At 37.0% G+C, this 17,741-nt stretch overlaps 1 protein-coding gene across 9 annotated transcripts in view; it reads right to left on the reverse strand.

The window, feature by feature from the left end:
* Positions 1–17,741, reverse strand: part of USP34 (ubiquitin specific peptidase 34) — a 105,863-nt gene that overhangs the window by 33,668 nt on the left and 54,454 nt on the right. For 5 of the 9 annotated variants that reach the window (XM_027653919.1, XM_027653921.1, XM_027653918.1 and 2 more), the window contains exons 21-42: positions 16,845–16,927; positions 15,812–15,966; positions 15,098–15,211; positions 14,515–14,617; positions 14,215–14,374; positions 13,677–13,803; positions 13,439–13,586; positions 11,708–11,808; positions 11,204–11,413; positions 10,479–10,604; positions 9,760–9,882; positions 9,562–9,645; positions 9,173–9,259; positions 8,189–8,389; positions 6,816–6,898; positions 5,633–5,673; positions 5,083–5,207; positions 3,810–3,962; positions 3,302–3,406; positions 2,705–2,760; positions 2,485–2,605; positions 473–656 (exon numbers count right to left, since the gene is read on the reverse strand). In XM_027653919.1, the coding sequence (XP_027509720.1) occupies positions 473–656; positions 2,485–2,605; positions 2,705–2,760; positions 3,302–3,406; positions 3,810–3,962; positions 5,083–5,207; positions 5,633–5,673; positions 6,816–6,898; positions 8,189–8,389; positions 9,173–9,259; positions 9,562–9,645; positions 9,760–9,882; positions 10,479–10,604; positions 11,204–11,413; positions 11,708–11,808; positions 13,439–13,586; positions 13,677–13,803; positions 14,215–14,374; positions 14,515–14,617; positions 15,098–15,211; positions 15,812–15,966; positions 16,845–16,927 (2,690 nt within the window). The remainder of the gene's footprint in view (positions 1–472; positions 657–2,484; positions 2,606–2,704; positions 2,761–3,301; positions 3,407–3,809; positions 3,963–5,082; positions 5,208–5,632; positions 5,674–6,815; positions 6,899–8,188; positions 8,390–9,172; positions 9,260–9,561; positions 9,646–9,759; positions 9,883–10,478; positions 10,605–11,203; positions 11,414–11,707; positions 11,809–13,438; positions 13,587–13,676; positions 13,804–14,214; positions 14,375–14,514; positions 14,618–15,097; positions 15,212–15,811; positions 15,967–16,844; positions 16,928–17,741) is intronic. The other 4 variants (XM_027653922.1, XM_027653923.1, XM_027653916.1 and 1 more) reach the window with 2 other exon arrangements.

Below are 17,741 nucleotides of genomic sequence, written 5' to 3' on the forward strand. Positions count from 1 at the left end.
AAGCCAAGAGGTAGAACAAAATTGTATTAGTTCTGTGTGCTGGGTAAAGGCAATGATATCAGAGACTCTGAAAACATGACAGTGCTGCTCAGAGCTAAAACATTTACCTCAGTGTTCTTTATATACTTTTAGGTATAAATATACCATGTTTCTTCAGGTTAGAAAGGGAAAACAGAAACTAAAATCCAGCACAAGTTGAAGAAACATGTATGATCCACTCTAACAGTGCTGTCCTCGTGTTGGTGTCATACAACAGGGCCACCTTAAGGTATAAATTTATACCTTAAATAACCCACAGTTAAGAACAGAACTGATAATTATACACAGGATTAAATCCACTGCTTGTCTAGGTGAGCAAAAGATGCCAAGACCTGCTCTGTGCCACTGCCCTGAGTGACAGGGGACATGAAGTGCAGTTCCAGGAGCAGTGGCCACACAACCCTGCCCAGCTGGAGTGACTGAAGGTCCTTACACTGCATGTGCTGGGCCATGACCCAGTTGTGGAGCAGCCTGTAGTTCTCCACGGAGCCCTTCACCATTTCCACCAGCAGGTCATAGGCAGCAGCCCTGGAGGAGTGGGATTTGCACTTGGGCTGCTGCCTGTCCTTCAGGCTGGGTAGCAGGAACAGCAGATTGAAGATGTCCCTCAGGAACTCCTGGGAAACAGGGAAATGGGTACATTTAGCAGCTTTGAAGGTATTCTTAAAAGAGAAATCATATATTTACAAGCTTCTGGTCTGAAGACCTTCTAAGACCTCTATCACACAGAACTTTCCAACCTGAATACAAGTTCTGAATTAGCAATTCCAACAACTTATTCCACATAAAGTGCACTGTAACCGTATTACAGCCTAAAGAGAAACATGTCCATTGAAAAAGGATGACAAGTTATCCTTGATTTATTTAATAAATTTAATTTGATAATTTAATTTGACATACCAGACATACATATTTTTAGCAACTTTAAGACTAGTCTTTCCTGTGGACAAACAGCACATAACCTTAATCTCTACTTATTGGAGGTCCACGGATCACTAATTAATCTAACAAAACATACCATGTGTACTTTTGGTATATTTTGTACTGTTTCATGTTTGGAAGATTAACTGAGTTATAAAATGTACAAAGCATGGCTATACCAAGTCAAGTTGCCTTTGGGTAATAAATACGTATTACTGTTATTTATCTTTACCATCCCAGACAACACACGAAAAAAATGAAATGGATTTGTCAAAACATCAGCACCTTCTTTCTATGTAGATAGTTAAAATAAAGACAAAAGTAAAATATCAAAAGGATAATAAAAAAAAGGGTCAGAATTCTTCCTCCATTTGTAGAACACAAGCTACAAACCCAGCTATTACATCTCATTCTACAATTTCTACACTGATATTAAAATAAAAAACGTTCATCCTGAATTTCCCCGTTCAGGTGCATTCAGTTAAAACCCCCTTTTAATGCTGTAAAATCCAACTAAATTATAAATATTGCAAAAAATGGCCTTCTGCAGAGTACACAACAAAATCACCATAAAACTCCTTGTTCCAGTGTGCAGGGAAACCCCTACAACCTTAATACAGTGCAGAATAAGATGGGCAGTGATTATGTGTAAAACACAAAATGTCACCTGTAAAGTTGGAAAATATTTGCCCAACAACAATTTTGTTTACTCAGTCAGGGAAGGAATCTGTAGTGAAGAAAAGGCCCAGCAAAGCATGGATTTGCCAGTGGATTTTCCTGGATAGTTTTTCACCAGCCTTTGCTCAGAGGGAAGCATCTGGTTTCACAATCCTGTTCTACTGCACTGGACACAACACAAAACTGCACTTTATACTGTGTGTTCTTAACTGTACACAGAATTCTTCTTATACTTTCTATATATCCAAGCTACATTAACCTGACCTTTCCACACCTCTACTATTTTAATTTCTCCATTCTCCTCTACACTGCACTTTGTGAACTGAATTCTTACTCTAATTAAATCTGCCAGATCTCCACACTTAAAATACACTTATTCCAGGAGAATTATAGCAGCAGCCTTTTAAAATGCTGTCCGTGATGCCACTTTATGTCAGGTAGTGCACCATGTGGACACTATTAAAACTTTTGGATAATCAAATTACCTTCAGGGACATTTAACAGAGTAAACAGAGAGGATACAAACACCATAATTGGACACAGGGCCCTACTTTTCTGCTGAAACCTCACTGAAGGCCAAATAATAAGCTCAGTATGCTCTAAAGAAAAAAACATCAGTTTAAGTCAGTTTTTACCCCACAGAATTTAACTTTTTTCTTTAGACAAAGTAGAATTTGTTAGCAACCTCCCCTCCCACTCTCCCATCTTACATGAAGAACATACTAGAAACACGACACACTTTCAGATATTGAGCTCTGCAAAAAAAATGTCGTAAAAAAGGTGAAATGAAGAGTGTGTAACAACAAAAGATGACATCATTTTGATCTCTTAGTGGCCTTTTCTTACCTGGCCTTCCCGAGAAAATTTAAAGGGTGGTTTGTGCTTAATAACACTCGTTGCAAGACGGAGCAGCCCCGTGAGTCCATCATCTTCTATGTTCCCATCCTGATGGTCAAGGATTTCTCTGCTACACAGGCACACAGAGAGAGGAGAACTGTCACCACTCTGCCCCACTAACAGTAAATAAAATGCAAATTCCATGTGAAGTCACTGGAGCAAAGCTCACCTCCGAATGCAGTCAGCAAGGTGTCTCGCTAGTGCATCTAAATCAAGTAGTGTTGTCTGATTAAAAACAAAGAAAATGGAATATAAATGGAGAATAATCATATACCCCATCAGCTACAATGTATAAGCCTAGCCTGAAACTGTGCTTATGCTTTTGGATGAAATTTTTTGTTACTGAACACAGCAAAACAGGGACAATTAAAACTCGTTTTCAAACGTGCTCTGATTTCTAACCCGTGCTAAGTGACTGTTAACTGTATTTTTTAGCTTTTTCAGGTTGATTAGCTCCTCTTTTTTAGCATTGGAATTATCAACAGTGAATCTCACAGATAATTACAGTACTGCCATGTGTGTGACCTTCACCTAAGTTCTTTGTGCATTAAAACCATTCCCCCTTTTTGACTCTACAGGTTCATTATCTGAAGCTTCCAGGAGTTCCTAAACACACATCAGAGTAGGGAAAGCTGGGAGATGGGAAAGATCCAAGACCTAGTTCACAGTAGTTCATTGTATCTTAAGTAAAAATGTCTCACACTGAAGGAAAAGTGACCTGAAAACCTAAGTTTAAAGAAGCAATTTAAACACAAAGCAAACCTACCTGACTTGCATCTTTGACATGGATGTTATCAATCAGTTTGCAGAGCAGCCAAAAATATTCCTTACAGCCTGGTCTCAGCACTGTTTCTTCCTCATAATCCTCTATCTGTGAAAAGAAATTGCTTTTGTTCTGAAGCACATCAGACCAAATAACTGGATTACAAAACCACACTGAACCCAGGAACTGCTACAAGAATATTACTTTCTTCAAGCCTCTATTTAAGGTAAGAACAATGGGTTTTACAACAGTAACAGTGTGTGCTCTATTTTTCTTTTGCAATACTTATTAATTTCCTTGGAATTGTCAGGATGATCTGCCAGACCTGTTAAAAATTTGTAGAATACTGCTGACCTCATCCTACCCACTGCAAACTGCAAAAATATTCAGTGTTAGACCAGACAAAACACAAGAAACTCTGGCTGATTTCAACACTAAGCACAACTCTAATTTTAATCCCTTTTGAAAATGAGAAAAAATACTGTGAAATTGTAATTTCTTAAATTCTTACCCTAATTGGTTTCAGAGCCTGAGCATCAGGGAGAAATTTTAACAATGTTGATGCAGCCAGGAGGAGAAAGGACCTATTGATGGAGTCTCCCCCATCCAGCCCAGACAGAGACAACTTGTACAACCCATTGCAGGACTCGTGGCGAACTGCAGTCTGGGGGAAAAATAATAAAATTAAAGGATTAAACACAGTATTTGGAGTATTTCTGCTTTTATTGGCTTTTCTTTCATAGGTACACAAGTTCCTCTCATCATATCTATCAGGTTATCAAGGCAGTACATGCCTTTCTTAAAAGAGCTGTTACAAATAATGTACATTTAAGTTACTTACAGAAAAATGCAAAAGATACAATTCTCATTTACAAAGATGATTTGTCTGTGCCCCGTGTCTATAATGTATTTTAAATGTATTTAAAATGTATTTTAAAGATTGCAGCTAGTGACTAAAATAGAAAATACCACATCTGGGCAAATAAAGAGCATGTGGAACTAGACTTACTTATTCCTAACTACATGGTTCATTTGTTTAATTTCACTAGAAGAATTATTTTATTTTTTTCTTTCATTCTTTTATTAAGAAAAATATCCACAGTCTAACTCTAATCCAGCTTTGGAAGTTTGCACTCTCTCATTTCCAGGGATTTTAAATGGAGTCAGCATGGAAGCTTTTGCTGTGCTTGAGTAATAAAGTAATAATAAATAATAAAGCAAAAGATAAGAATTATCAAATTATCACATAGTGTGGTAATTCATTGGGCACCATTAAGCAGTCATTAGTAAATACATAAATTTTGTAGTGTGAATATCTTGATGCATTTTCTAAGCTTTGATTACATGAGAAAAAAATTACTTAAAACCAGGTAAAGGTTTGTTTATGACGAAAATTTTTGTGTCAATTCTTGTTCACCTCATTTTGTGATTCTGAGTACAGCAAAATAAGTAATATTAAAAATATATTAACAATGTAAAAAATATAATTGGGGGAGTTACATTTACACCCATCTATGTCAGGTGGTATCACCCAGAAATTTCAACAAATTACCACGAAAAAACGACCTTCCAACAGAAGCCAAGAACAAAGATGAGGGTTTTGAAAGTGGTTTGCAACCAACCACAGATGCAGTCCTGTTTAGGATCAGTTTTAAGGTGACACAAGTACCTGAGTCCCATCCTGCCTGTTTTAGCAGGGAACTGCAAGTCCTGAATGTAATGGCAGCTTGAACCTGAAGTTAATTGCACTAATTAGCAAAGCCAAGGCCTCTCCTCTGCCGTACCTCTGGAATGAGAAGGGTGAGTTTCTTGAGCCAGTCCTGCAAGTGGTCACTGTCAGCCAGACTGGATTTCACCAGGGAACAGCAGTGGGCCCAGCTCACCAGGAGCCACATGGAATAATGAGTGACTGGAAGAAAAAGGAGATAAATGCCACTGTAACCAACAGAACAGGTGAAGAGTTGCATCGTTCCAGCACACAGGACATTTATTTCATACTAAGGTATAAGACTAAATCCTTTTTGGCACATAAGGTATGACCTAAATGCAGGGTTTTACCAATATGCTTATTAAATACTCACCACTGCACTGCTGATAACCATTAAATTAGATTAAATATTATCAATATTTCCTGCACCTCTACTTCTTAACCAGTGAAATCAGGCAGTGAGCTGATGCTTTGCTCATAACTTGCATCATGCCTTAACATGAACATTTCCTGGATTATCACACTTTTATAGCATTCTAAATGGTAGCAATAAATCAAAACCATAACTTGTTCTCATCAGTAGGTTTTCCCTACTGTTAGTTCATGACATGTTTTGCAGCACTAACCTTCATGCCTTGATCTGTGATCAGACTGAGCTTTCAACACCCTGAATGGGAAGAAGATAAAGCCATTTGAACTTTATCACAGAACAGAACAGATCAGCACTTAAAAATACAAGTACACACAAATAACAACACAGTTACTCCTAAGTAACCACGAGGAAAACTACACTTTCAATCTTAAAAGGAAAACTGAATTGTTAATCTTAAAAGGATTCATTTCTTGCAGTATTCAAAACTAGCAACAATAATAAAACTACAAAAATCTTCAAGTCACCCCCTTAAAGATTTACTGGCTACAAGATTAACAGGCAAGAAAAAACACCCACAACCCCTTTATTTTATCCAAAAAAGAGAGCTAAGAACTGACTCAAATAGAAGAAACCTAGTACTCTTCATAAAGAAACCACACTTTGAACAAACAGCTGTAAACCTTAAATATTTCTATTTACTTACATTTTTATTAATTGCAATAAAAGGTTATATACTTAAAATTACTCCTGCAAATTACTCAGCTACAGGTCAAAGTCAGGCACACTTGCAGACTTGACTGGAAATGCTCTGAATGTCCTTACTGATCTTATAAAAATATGGTATAACACATTATCCATGACTTGGATTAAAATAATTCTAGAACAGCAATGTAGCAGAACCCTGAGCTCCCCAGATCAGTCTGTCACCACCCAGTCTTACACAGAATTGCTTTTCTCAGGACAAAAAGGCAGCAGGATCAAAACCTCTGACAGGTCAAATTTTGCCTTCAGTACCTGCACACTCACTAAAGGAATAATTCCAGCAGGAATGGCAAAAATAAGTCAAAACCAGCAGACGACTGAGCAGAATAAAACTGAATTTATTTTAATTTCTCCTTTCCACCGCCTTGCAATTGAGAATGCTGATTGCTCTGGAGAGAAGAAAATCAATCATTTTGGCAGGAGAATTTCAGAGAGCACGTCACAGATAGTTCATTGCTCCATTCCTTATGCCCTGAGCGTGGAATTCTCCCACTCCTATACCAGGGTGGGACAAGCACAGGAGGTGACTAAGAAAAGCAAGTCTACTCCTAGAGACTTTAAATTTCTGATCAATTCATGGGGAATACAAGTGAAAGAGCTCTTTTTATCTAAAGCAGGGCTGACAATGTGCACACTTGATTAGCTTTAGTACAAAAATAAGAAGATAATTGTACCTAGGTGCCAAGTTGTCATATGTATAAGCAACTGACATCAGTCGCTGAATCAAACTGGTTCCCTGGACAAGTACAAGAAACACCTTTAAAAATTGAAGTCAAAAGAAAAAAAACAAAAACAAAAAAACAAGTTAATATAACAACAAGCTTTTTTTTTTTAATCTGTTTTATTTTTTTTTTTAATTATACACAGCGTGTGAATCTAAAAACAAACCCACCTGTGTAGAGGGAGGAAGAGCCAAAGAGAAATCACAGTATCTCCACAGTTAATTTACTGGTTTTATTAAAGCCCATCTAAAATCCTGTGTTTCATTGACTAGGTCTAGATGCTAAAATTTCATGCTGTTCCTCTAAGAAAGACAATTCAACTGAACAGAAAAATCAACCATTTATTCAATCCTTTTAGTAAAAACACTAGATTTTTTTTTTAAAGTATAAACTACTCACTTTCTTGTAAAAATCTTAAGCTTGAGATGAGGTTGGACACATAAATTTTGCCCATCTCTGTGATCAACACATTTTATTGGGTCCACATTCACTTGAATTATTCATCTTTAGAGAACCTGACAGGCTACCCAGAATTTTAAAATCCAAGCCTGAAGAAAATCTTAAAACACTTAAATATCAACCCCACTGCCGTCAGAAATATGAATCAATTGAAAATTAAAAATTTAGAACCAGCTACAGAAACCAACAGCACCAATGCTAAAAAAATTAATCCATTTGATAATTTCCCTGTCTGACAGTAGCTTTGGTGATGTAGGGATTTGTTTGGTCAAAAATGGCTAAAACTTATAGAACAGTTAAGGTCTTTCCACGTGGAACAATGACAAATGGGAAGTTTGGCTCCAGCTCCCAGTTCACATCTACACTTCCTGGAATCACAGCTGCTCCTATCCCCAAGAAAATCCATTTACAGGGAATGTATATCTCTGATGCCAAAATATTACATATGCTTGGGTTGCTTTAGGAAATCAGCATGCAGGAATCTGGCAGGAAGGCTTACAGGTCACCACACACTCACTCAGAGATCCCTGGTAAAGTAACTTATTTTAGGGTTTCCTAAAGGAATCTAAACTGGATTTAGCGAGGATAGGGACAGCTCATGTTATAACAGGTTACCATAAAAGAGGACTAATCAATTCAGAAAACAAACCCTAAAAATTAGCTCTGGAATTCTGAGTTCCCAATTCACGTGCTCACCAATGACCAAAAACCCTTTTGGTTGCCCAGGTTTAAGGCAATTAAAGTACTTTTTAGAGGAGAACGAGCAGGATATCAATTAATATTAGTCACTTTTCCACTACATTATTTTATTTATCCACACAACACAGGACTTTTGCTGAAGCTCACGAGGTCTGGGCCTCTCTCACCTCTGTCAGACGAGGGATGTGAAGGCCCTTCACGTGGTCACTCGTGGTCTTCCTGGACTTGCCCGGCCACGTTCTCTTCCTGTGACTCTCTGCCACCCCAGACCAGGCAAACACATCGTGGTAAGCCAAGTCCAGGTCTGAAGGATCCACTGCAAACTGGCAGATGAGCTTCAGTAAGCAGGCAAGGCAGTCCAGCTGCCACTGGGAAGGAGAAGGAAAAGGAATTTTTGTTTGTGAGGGATTTATTTGGCAAATAATTCGGTGCTGAAACGCTTGGAAAAAAAGCTTAAGCAAGGTATAAACTTGTATTTAGCTCAAACTAATAACAGAATAATAATTAAAAGGATATATAATAAGGATTAATAATCATGTTCATTATTAAAAGTGTCTTTATTACACCACAGCCACAATGCTAAATGTCAGCAAGGGAAAATAGTATTTCTTGGCCTCTCCAGAAGGAAAGATAATTAACAGATCACAGCTTTTAACACAGACTACAGTAAACAAGTTTCCAAAGAACAATCTGCCCTAAGATAAGCAGAATAAAAAGGCAAAAATACTCTGCTCTTGCTTGGCTACTTCTGACTTCTTAAACAGTATTATCAATGCAGTTGTAATCACTGTAAGATGGAATCCAGGTTTTTTCCTTCTAGATTCCATGATCTACAATTTTATGTTCTACAATTTTAAGAAGGGAGAAAAAAAACAACCCCAAGAAACCAAACCAAAACACACAGAAAAATACAAAAGGTGCTTTTAAAATGTAAAAAACCTCAGAAGTATAATTTACTTTTTTAAGTAAACTCTTGCAGGAATATAAAATATTCAAGAAAATGATGCTATAGCACAGACTCTGGTGGTACAGTTATAGAATTATCTATTTCATTTACAACAGAGAAGTAACTAACAAAGGCTCAAAGTAATACAAGTCTTTACAAATGGCAATTATGTTATTCTGGAGGAAAAGGGTGAATGAGCACCTACCACAGTCCATGATTCCTGTTCTTTAGGCTCTAAGATTCCAGAATTGAAAATTTCCAGTAACTGTTGGAGCCCTCCAGCAGCAACAAACTGTAAGGATATTATGGAACCAAAGTGAGAAAAAGCAGATACAAAAATATCACTAAGTTCATTTATATACCCACCTAAGCTTTATAGATTAATAAATAAATGATAAACTATTCAGCTGGATATTTTATGAAAACAATTAAATAGTTGTTGACAAATTTACAGGCCTGATAACACAGAAAAAGTTTGAAAGCCTGAATTTGGGATCCAAAACTCTAAGATAGATAATGTTTTAAATGGGTTTTCATCTTATGTTTTTCTCAAGCAACTGTATTAGGTATCAGAATAACACAGAAGAATCAAACCTTGCAGCTCCACGTGTTTTTACTATTTTCTATTTGATCTTCACTTGAATCATCTGAGTCTGGGTAAAGATCACTGTAACTTCCCTAGAGATAAAGAACAACAATTAAATGTAAAACCAGAACCAAAATACTATAAAATAACTCATCAATAGATGTTTTGGTTCTGAGAAACACAAACATTCTGTGCAAGAAACTCACTGTAGATTCACGTCTTATTCTCCTGTTGGGCTTTCCCAAAGCTTCAATGATTTCCAGGGCATACAGAAGTTTATGGGCACTTTTTATCCTCAAAAGATCCTTCCAGCTAAAGCCATCATTACCCTTAAAAGAAAAAAAAAAGAAAGAAAACAATTAATACATATGTAATGCTCATCTATCTAAAAAATGCAGGCAGAGGGTTTTTCATGTGATTTCAAAGTAGAGGAAGGCAAATGTGATAGTCTTAAAGTATAATTTCCACCCAAATTTTGATGCAGGTGTGCATGAAGAGCTGAAGTATCTAAAATCTGTTAGTATGTGATTTCAACCACTTTTAAAGAGGCCAAATTTTCATCTGTAGGACAAGAAAGCAAAGAGGTTTCCAACCAAACCAAGCTGGGAATTTAGAGAAGAGAGTACAAAAGTAACACTATCACAACAGTTGGTGTTAAAGCAAAGTTGCAGATCAAGAAACTGGTTTTTTTTGATTCAAGCAAAAAAATAAACCATAAAAGCAAACTTTGGGGGCTAAGCTGACATCTCTGGTTAGCTTAATTTTATAAGAATTATTAGGTTTGTTTACTAGGTTTACTTGTGTCCTGGAAAACACTTAACATATTTACTATTTAACATTTGTATTTGGGGCAAATTCAGCTAAAACACCAGATGCTAAAACATCCACATGGATAACAAAGATAAACATGTCAAATTTTGTTCACCTGCTCATCTGAAATGTTCTGGAATGCCTGCAACATATTAGGGCACGTTGGTAGGAGCATTAACAGTTCCCAGACACGCCTGGATAAGTTTTCAGCGTGGAGATGGAGCTCTTCACACCTTGCACTCTGACAAACCACACAACAACCATTGGCATGGTGAACTTCTTTGAGAAAATAACATTTCAAATTCCAAAACTGTATTTATTCTCAATTAAGAAGCTGTTTCCTATCTAAGTTCATAACTAGAACATGATAGTCCAAGACTCACTGAACCTGTAAGAAACTAAGTTACATGCATGTCACATATTTTGAAATATCTGAGTGCAAATAAAACTTAAAAATAAACTACTGGTTCAAATATACTATATAGCATTTAATTTCCCACAAGCTAATGATGGCACATAAAAGTCTGAGTTTTTGCAATGGAACCTTTGCAAACCTTTCTTCAAGCCAATTCCCGTTATGAGTCACCAGGTCCACTTAAATAATCAATATTCTTTCTTAAGAACCTCTTTTTTATAACTTTTTTATAGCTTATACAATATTTAGAACATTCAAAATGTATCAGGACAATACTGTTAGGAAAATCAGAAAAACCATAACGTGAAATGTGAATATACAGCCTATAAAACAACTGGGAGTACACAAGAAGTCTAGATAGGAAAAGCAGATCCAATTAAATAAGACTTCAGGGTAATTATTCTAATAAAATTACTCTAAGTTACCTCACTATCTTCCATAGCCACTTCTCCAGAAGGAGGCTTAAAAGAGGCAAGCATCTCTAACAAATCAAAAAGGGTGGTGAGATGAGGTTCTTGCAGGAGCAAAAGCATTGGAATGTTGTCCTTCTGAGGGGGAGGGAGGCAGGACGCCGGGAGCTGAACACCTTCACCTTTCCGTTCTCTCCTGGGGGCACCCAGGGATACAAACACCATCTGGGACACAGGGAAACAACAAGGAGCAAAGAGGCAAATTTGAGATAAGCCATGGAATGTTTTCTAAAGGATCATAATTAAAAACTTAGAGATAAATCGGTATCTTGTTGTCAGGTCTTTCCTTCGTAGCATTTTCAGCAGCTGCCATGACGAAATTTGGCTTGGTTTTCACTTGAGGCATTTATGGGGTAGCTGCACTCACTGTTATCACCCCACAGATGGCTCACACTCAGCCCTATATGTATTTACACAAAACCAACATCCCAGTGACTGCAGTCTCTGGACCAGCAGTACCTGCATGTCCTTAAACCCCAATTCATGAAGCGTTTTTTCATCGTAGTCGGTTGTCAGCTCGTGCCCAGATGAAATCATTCTCACAGGTCCCATGAGGCCACCTAGGAGAAAAGCTTATTTCAGTGACATTCTGGAATAAACCATTTTGGTATTTTTAACAGTACATCCTTCAGCAGCAAATAACAGGAGGCAAAACCTTAATGGAACTTCCTTAAGAAAACTACTTATTACGTTAAACCAAATTTACTTGCATGTATTCAGAAATAACCTTTTCAGTAACGGGTCAGCCAATCCTGTGGTGAGAAGTGTTCACAAAACAGATTTAAACATGCCATATTTCGTAGCAAATTACACCGTGCCACGGAAGGGAAATGGAAAATCACTGTGATCATCAACAAATCCCCTCTGTACCACAGACCTCTGATAAAGTCAAAGGCAAGGAAGCAACGATGACTCCTACTTAAAAAGTCAGTTGGAACCAAAGATTTCATGCACCTAGAAAAGAAAAACTAAGAACATCCTTGAGAGAACTCCCAACACCGAACAAGAAATCTGAATAATGACATGATTAGGAATTTGATTTCATTTGGTGCAGACAATCCAGTCTCTGTTCTTACAAGCACTTTTCCCAGCACTACCACACGTTTCTAAAATGCCAGTGACAACAAAAATTAAAATCTCTGCTATGTGGTGATAGTTGGTGGAAAATAAAACAGTTTTTTCACTGGAACAGCTTCTCGTGAATGGCTGGAAAAGGATTTTACAAAGAAGGTAACTGAGGAGTCCAAAATTCTGTCTGGTTTACTGCCAGTGTGCCTCATTAAAATATGTTTTTTAAAAGTTGTTAAACTATGACAAGGAAGTCTGATTCATGTTTACACTTCAAATAACAGTAGTGTTGTAAAAAGATGTTCATGGATAGTTTCTTTGGATAATTTGCATTACCTGTTAACTACAGTGAGAAAGAAAGAAAACAGTGAGGAGAAGACAATTCAAAGAACATTTTGAACAGACATAACTGATAAGAATTATAGTATCAATCAAAACCATCAATAGGATTTATAAAATGCCCTCCTCCTATAGGATAAAAAGCAGGAATTTTCACTCACTCACAGACACATTAAGAGGGAACAACAATAGGATGCACATTCACTATATTAAGCAAGCAATGAACCACCTGAGGAGCAAGGTGACATTCCAAATTAGGGGAGTCAAAGCAGGATGAATGATCATTTTTGCTACAGGATGACTATAAATTAAAAAGCAACTGCAGGTGTAAGGAAAATTCTACACCTGACTGGAATACATGTAGGTAGGGTATAAATTATTAATCTAAATTATGGCTTCATATTCTGAATCGATGGCAGAGCCAGAAGTGTATAAATTGGATGAAATACAGAATCATATATATAAAAATATAGAACTTTATCAAGTTCTGGGCTACAGAATCTCCAAATTACAGAAAACAATTTAATTAATTAAAACAACAAGGAGAAAAATAATGTGGGGGGAAATCTAGTGGAATGTAGAGCTTGGATAGGTCTTTGCTATTTCAAATAAAAGGGAGTGCTTAAGAAACAACACTATTAATTAGAAGTGAGGGTGATGATAACCAGAACTGCAGAGAAAAATAAATCCTAATTCTGCCTTATTTAGGATATCTGGAGGAGAAAAAGACCACATTTAAGTTCTTGCAAGGGCAAAATCTCCAGGTAGGAGCCTCCAGCTTACCAGGGAATTCCCCTTTCCGGGAGCTCTGGCCGAATTCCTGGAGCTGAGCCTGTTGATTGATCTGCTCCTTCTGCAGGTTTTCATACCAATGTGTCACCTCAGCTCTCAGATCAGCCACCTGATCACTGGGATACATTTCTATTGTCATCTGGAAGAGAACATGTGGTTTATTTTTCCAAGTGCACAAGTGAATTCCCCAAGTTTAAGAGGGTAGGATGGAAAAAGGGCTTTTCCTCACCTTGTCGGGAAGCCCCGCTGGCTGACACACAATTCTCAGAGGGAGGGACTGTTTGTCACTCAGGGCTTTCAGGTGACTGCTGATCCCAGTGCCTTCAATCTGCCACTGCCTCAGGTGATATGCAAACCTTAAACAGGGAAAAACATGGAAAAAGTATTTCTGTCACACCTGTTGAACACAACTGTTTGATAAACAATGAGAGGAGAGACGAAACTTGCAGCTTGTTGGGGTTTTTTCTTCAAAATAAGAGGAAGTTATTGACATTTTTGTTACTTTTCAAATAAAACTATTTAACTTTAAAGAAGTTTCTTTGGTGAGGGATAGGGAAACATGAACCACAGCCACACATTTACACAAGACATGGGCCAACTCTAGTAACTGTTTGAACCTTCTATATCACACCTTTTACAATTATCTGTTATGTCTTCACACAAAGAAACTATTCTTTACATCAATAACAACTCACAACTCATTCATCATTATGGTAAGAAGAACAGAAATAAATTCTGCATCCAAATGTATCAACAGAGCTTTTTACCTCCTCCTAAAAGCCTCCAGGTGTGTCTTCAGCATTAAGAGCCCTCTTTCAATAATGGTCAGACTCGAATGAGGGTCTTGCTCCAGGTTACTTGAAGCAATCATCAGACTCTCCATACACTTGCTAATAAATTCCTGTTCCTTCTCCAGACCAGTTTTACCTAGGAGATCAATTGAAAGTAAACTTACAGACACAGTTTTGGGACTACACATTTTAATACTGAGAATAAAAAGAGGATAAAGGCAGATATTCGTTATAACATTTGAAAGGGAAAACAAAAGTGAGAATGAGAATTCCTACCGTTGATATAATAAGAGTTGATGTACTGGATGGCTGCTCTGCTGACATCCCCTGACTGGGCCCTTAGAGCAATGCCCCAGAACTGGTCCATGCCACACAACTGCTTTGACAAAAGAAAACAGACACAGAAGCAAAACATTGCCTCGTTATTTTACTGGGAGTGATGATTTTCTCATCTGAGACATTTTATTTGCCTCTTGACTCATTTACTAAGAATATCTCAGTTTTTCCTCTGCACACATCAACTACTATAAAATCCTAAGTTTCACAGAAAGATTTTCAAAGTTTGAAGCACGAAGAGAACTGGTTAAAAATTCCAAACAGTGAATTTTCATTTTTGAGAAACTGCAATACTTTTAAATGAAGCCTTAAAACCACGACTATAACTGGTGTTCACTGCAAGAAAAAAAACTGCCTGAAATCAGAGCAAATTATTTTGTATTTTATTTCTGAGACAGTTTCTCTGTACAAAAAGCTACAGCAGAAAAACTTGCAGATCACATCATACAAACTGAGACATATTTTACAATGGATTTCTAGTCAGAATTAAACATGACTAATGGAATGTCAGATCCAGTCTTACCTCAGAGTTTGAGCCCCCATCGTACGCACTCGTAGCCAACCGAGCCAAGTTACACAAATGCTGGAAGAGGTTGAGGCCAGTCATACTTATAGTTTCAGGCTTCAGTTGTGGCATCTAAAGAAAATAAAGGTACTTTAGCATGGAAAAGAAATTCAGTGATGGGAGGGGTATTTATTTCATCAGCACAGAAAAACACCGTTGTTATTACTAATCATACTGGAACACAGATCAATTAGAATTTATTCTTGTAGAAGATCACACTCTGAATTTTAGATACAATTTTAGATACAATGCAAAAAATCAACCATAACTGCCTTAAACAAGCTCTTCACCGCTGATCTGAATTGTAGAGGAAAATTTATTTTAACATTAGCTGCTTAACTTATCAAAGCAGGATAATTTGTTAAAAATACATGACGTGACTCATACATGTCCAAAACCAGAAAAAGTCTGTGTAACCTTGAAAAAGAACCAGACTACATTAATTATTGCACAATCCATCCATTTTGCAATGTCACCTCCTGAAAAGGATGGATGGGCCCCCTTGCAAAAAGCTCTAGTGCTGCATGTTTGTGCCCTCAGTGGCCGGACTGGTGAGATTTAGAGGTCCTTCCCAAAAAGAGCGGCATAGAAACAACTTTAAATACATTAGTGTTGACATGGAATGAAACATTTTTACTGGAACTGTAAGGTGGCAATGAACTCCCTACATACCTTTTCCAAAAAAAGATGCTTGTAAGTCTCCATCCCCATGGCATGCTGGTCTTTACTCCGGACTTGGTTCAAGAACCAGTGTAGTGCATCGTCGTAACATTCCGAATCTTCTACCAAGCAGTGCCAAAGGATGTCCACTTGTTCTAAACTCAACCCTGCAAGCAGGGAAGTGTTTGTAACTACTCCTGTATCACATCAAACAGCACCAAATACTCCCACAAAACACAGAAAAATCAGAGTACTTTTTATCAGGACAATGTGAGCTGGGATCTCACACCAAGCACCAGGTTGTGATGCAGTTCACATCCAGACCCCAACTCTGAGCCGGGTACTGGGACTGGGCTGAAAACAGGATTTCTGTAACTATTTCATTGCTTCTGCTTTCAAGAGAACAGCAGGTTTCTTTTCTTTGTGATCTGAACAAGCTACTTTAAAAAGAATTGTCACCCCACATTTGCTCTTGCTGATCAAATAGCCACAATTTCTTTTCTTTTGGCTGCAGATATTCTTATTTCTTCCTGTACTTTAATGACCAGAGGGACAAGCCATGCAGTGGATGCACACTTTGACTACCTATAATGAGAATATCCCAAAAAATTCTCTTGTCAACTTCAATTGTAAAAGGTGTAAACCAATTTCTGCCAGTATTAAAATATAAAGAATTATTCCTTTTTGGAATACAGTAGTCCAAGGAGGAGATCTCTGGGAACATTATGGCCAGGAACCAAAGCCCATAAAAGCACAATATATTATCTTCATTTAGTCATTACTAAAACCTTAATATTTAGAAAAAAATTAATATTTAGAAAAACTGAAGCACAGAGAACATGAAAATTTGTTCTCTCAGAACTGCAACAGAACCTGAATTCCAGTGTTGGTTCTGTGGTTTCACCAAAAAAAATCTTATTTCTTTTGAGACAGTATCACAGATTATTTTAAATTGTATGTTTAAAATAACACATAATTGATTATTAAGAACTATTTTTGCCTCACTATGAGGTGTTTCTGAGGTAAAATAACCTGAAATACTCACGGAAATGATCTGGTGACCCCAGAGTTGAAAACACACACGTCAGGAACTGGAGACGAACCTGAACCTCTGCGCTGTGGCTGTATCTAAATGGAAATTTGGATAAAAATCAAAGTTTATTTAATGGTTTATTGCCATAACTTTTTCCCCCACTGGTACATGTGCCTCTTAGAAACATAAATGTTTCTTCTAAGTTTCTTTCTCAACTTCTAAAGTGCATCATTTTGTCACCTTGCAGGATCTACATTATTTTTCTCTAACTTGTAAAATGCAGATATTTCTATGCTGAATTTCTGATTCCAGCTGACACATATCTTCATAAAAATATTTTCATAACTCTATTTCTATTTATATGGTCAAAGGAGCAGAACAATGTATAATTTTGCCAGAATTTAAAGCAATTCAACCCACTTTCCAACAGCTTTCTAAGTAATTCCTCACTAGAGCAATGTCTAATATAAAGGGATATGATGAAGTCAAATTGGACTCATAAATAGCAATATTTTTCAAATGTGGATGCCCATATTGACTTTGACATCTGTAAAAGCATGAACAGTCTATTCCTCTGGGATTGGGGAGTTACAAATTGTATTGTCTGTTTATATACACCTAATTTAAATCCCACAGATTAGAAACTATAGGTGACTCTTTACACAGAAAATAATAATGCAAAGGTTAATAACAGGTTGAACACTAAAATACTTGAATAGTTCTATGATATGAAATCACTTTAAGTTGATTTGAATATCTAAACCTTCACGTTTTATTTGTACACAAGTGTGCAACACGATGTTTAACAAAAATGACACGAGAGTTACTGGGGGTTTTTTAAGGAAAAGGAATATCTACAATATTACTGTTTTTACAGATCTTTGTCTCCCTAAGCATGCAATGTCCCTA

Source organism: Corapipo altera, unplaced genomic scaffold, assembly GCF_003945725.1.
Source record: "Corapipo altera isolate COAL_440 unplaced genomic scaffold, ASM394572v1 70, whole genome shotgun sequence".
Taxonomy (NCBI): domain Eukaryota; kingdom Metazoa; phylum Chordata; class Aves; order Passeriformes; family Pipridae; genus Corapipo; species Corapipo altera.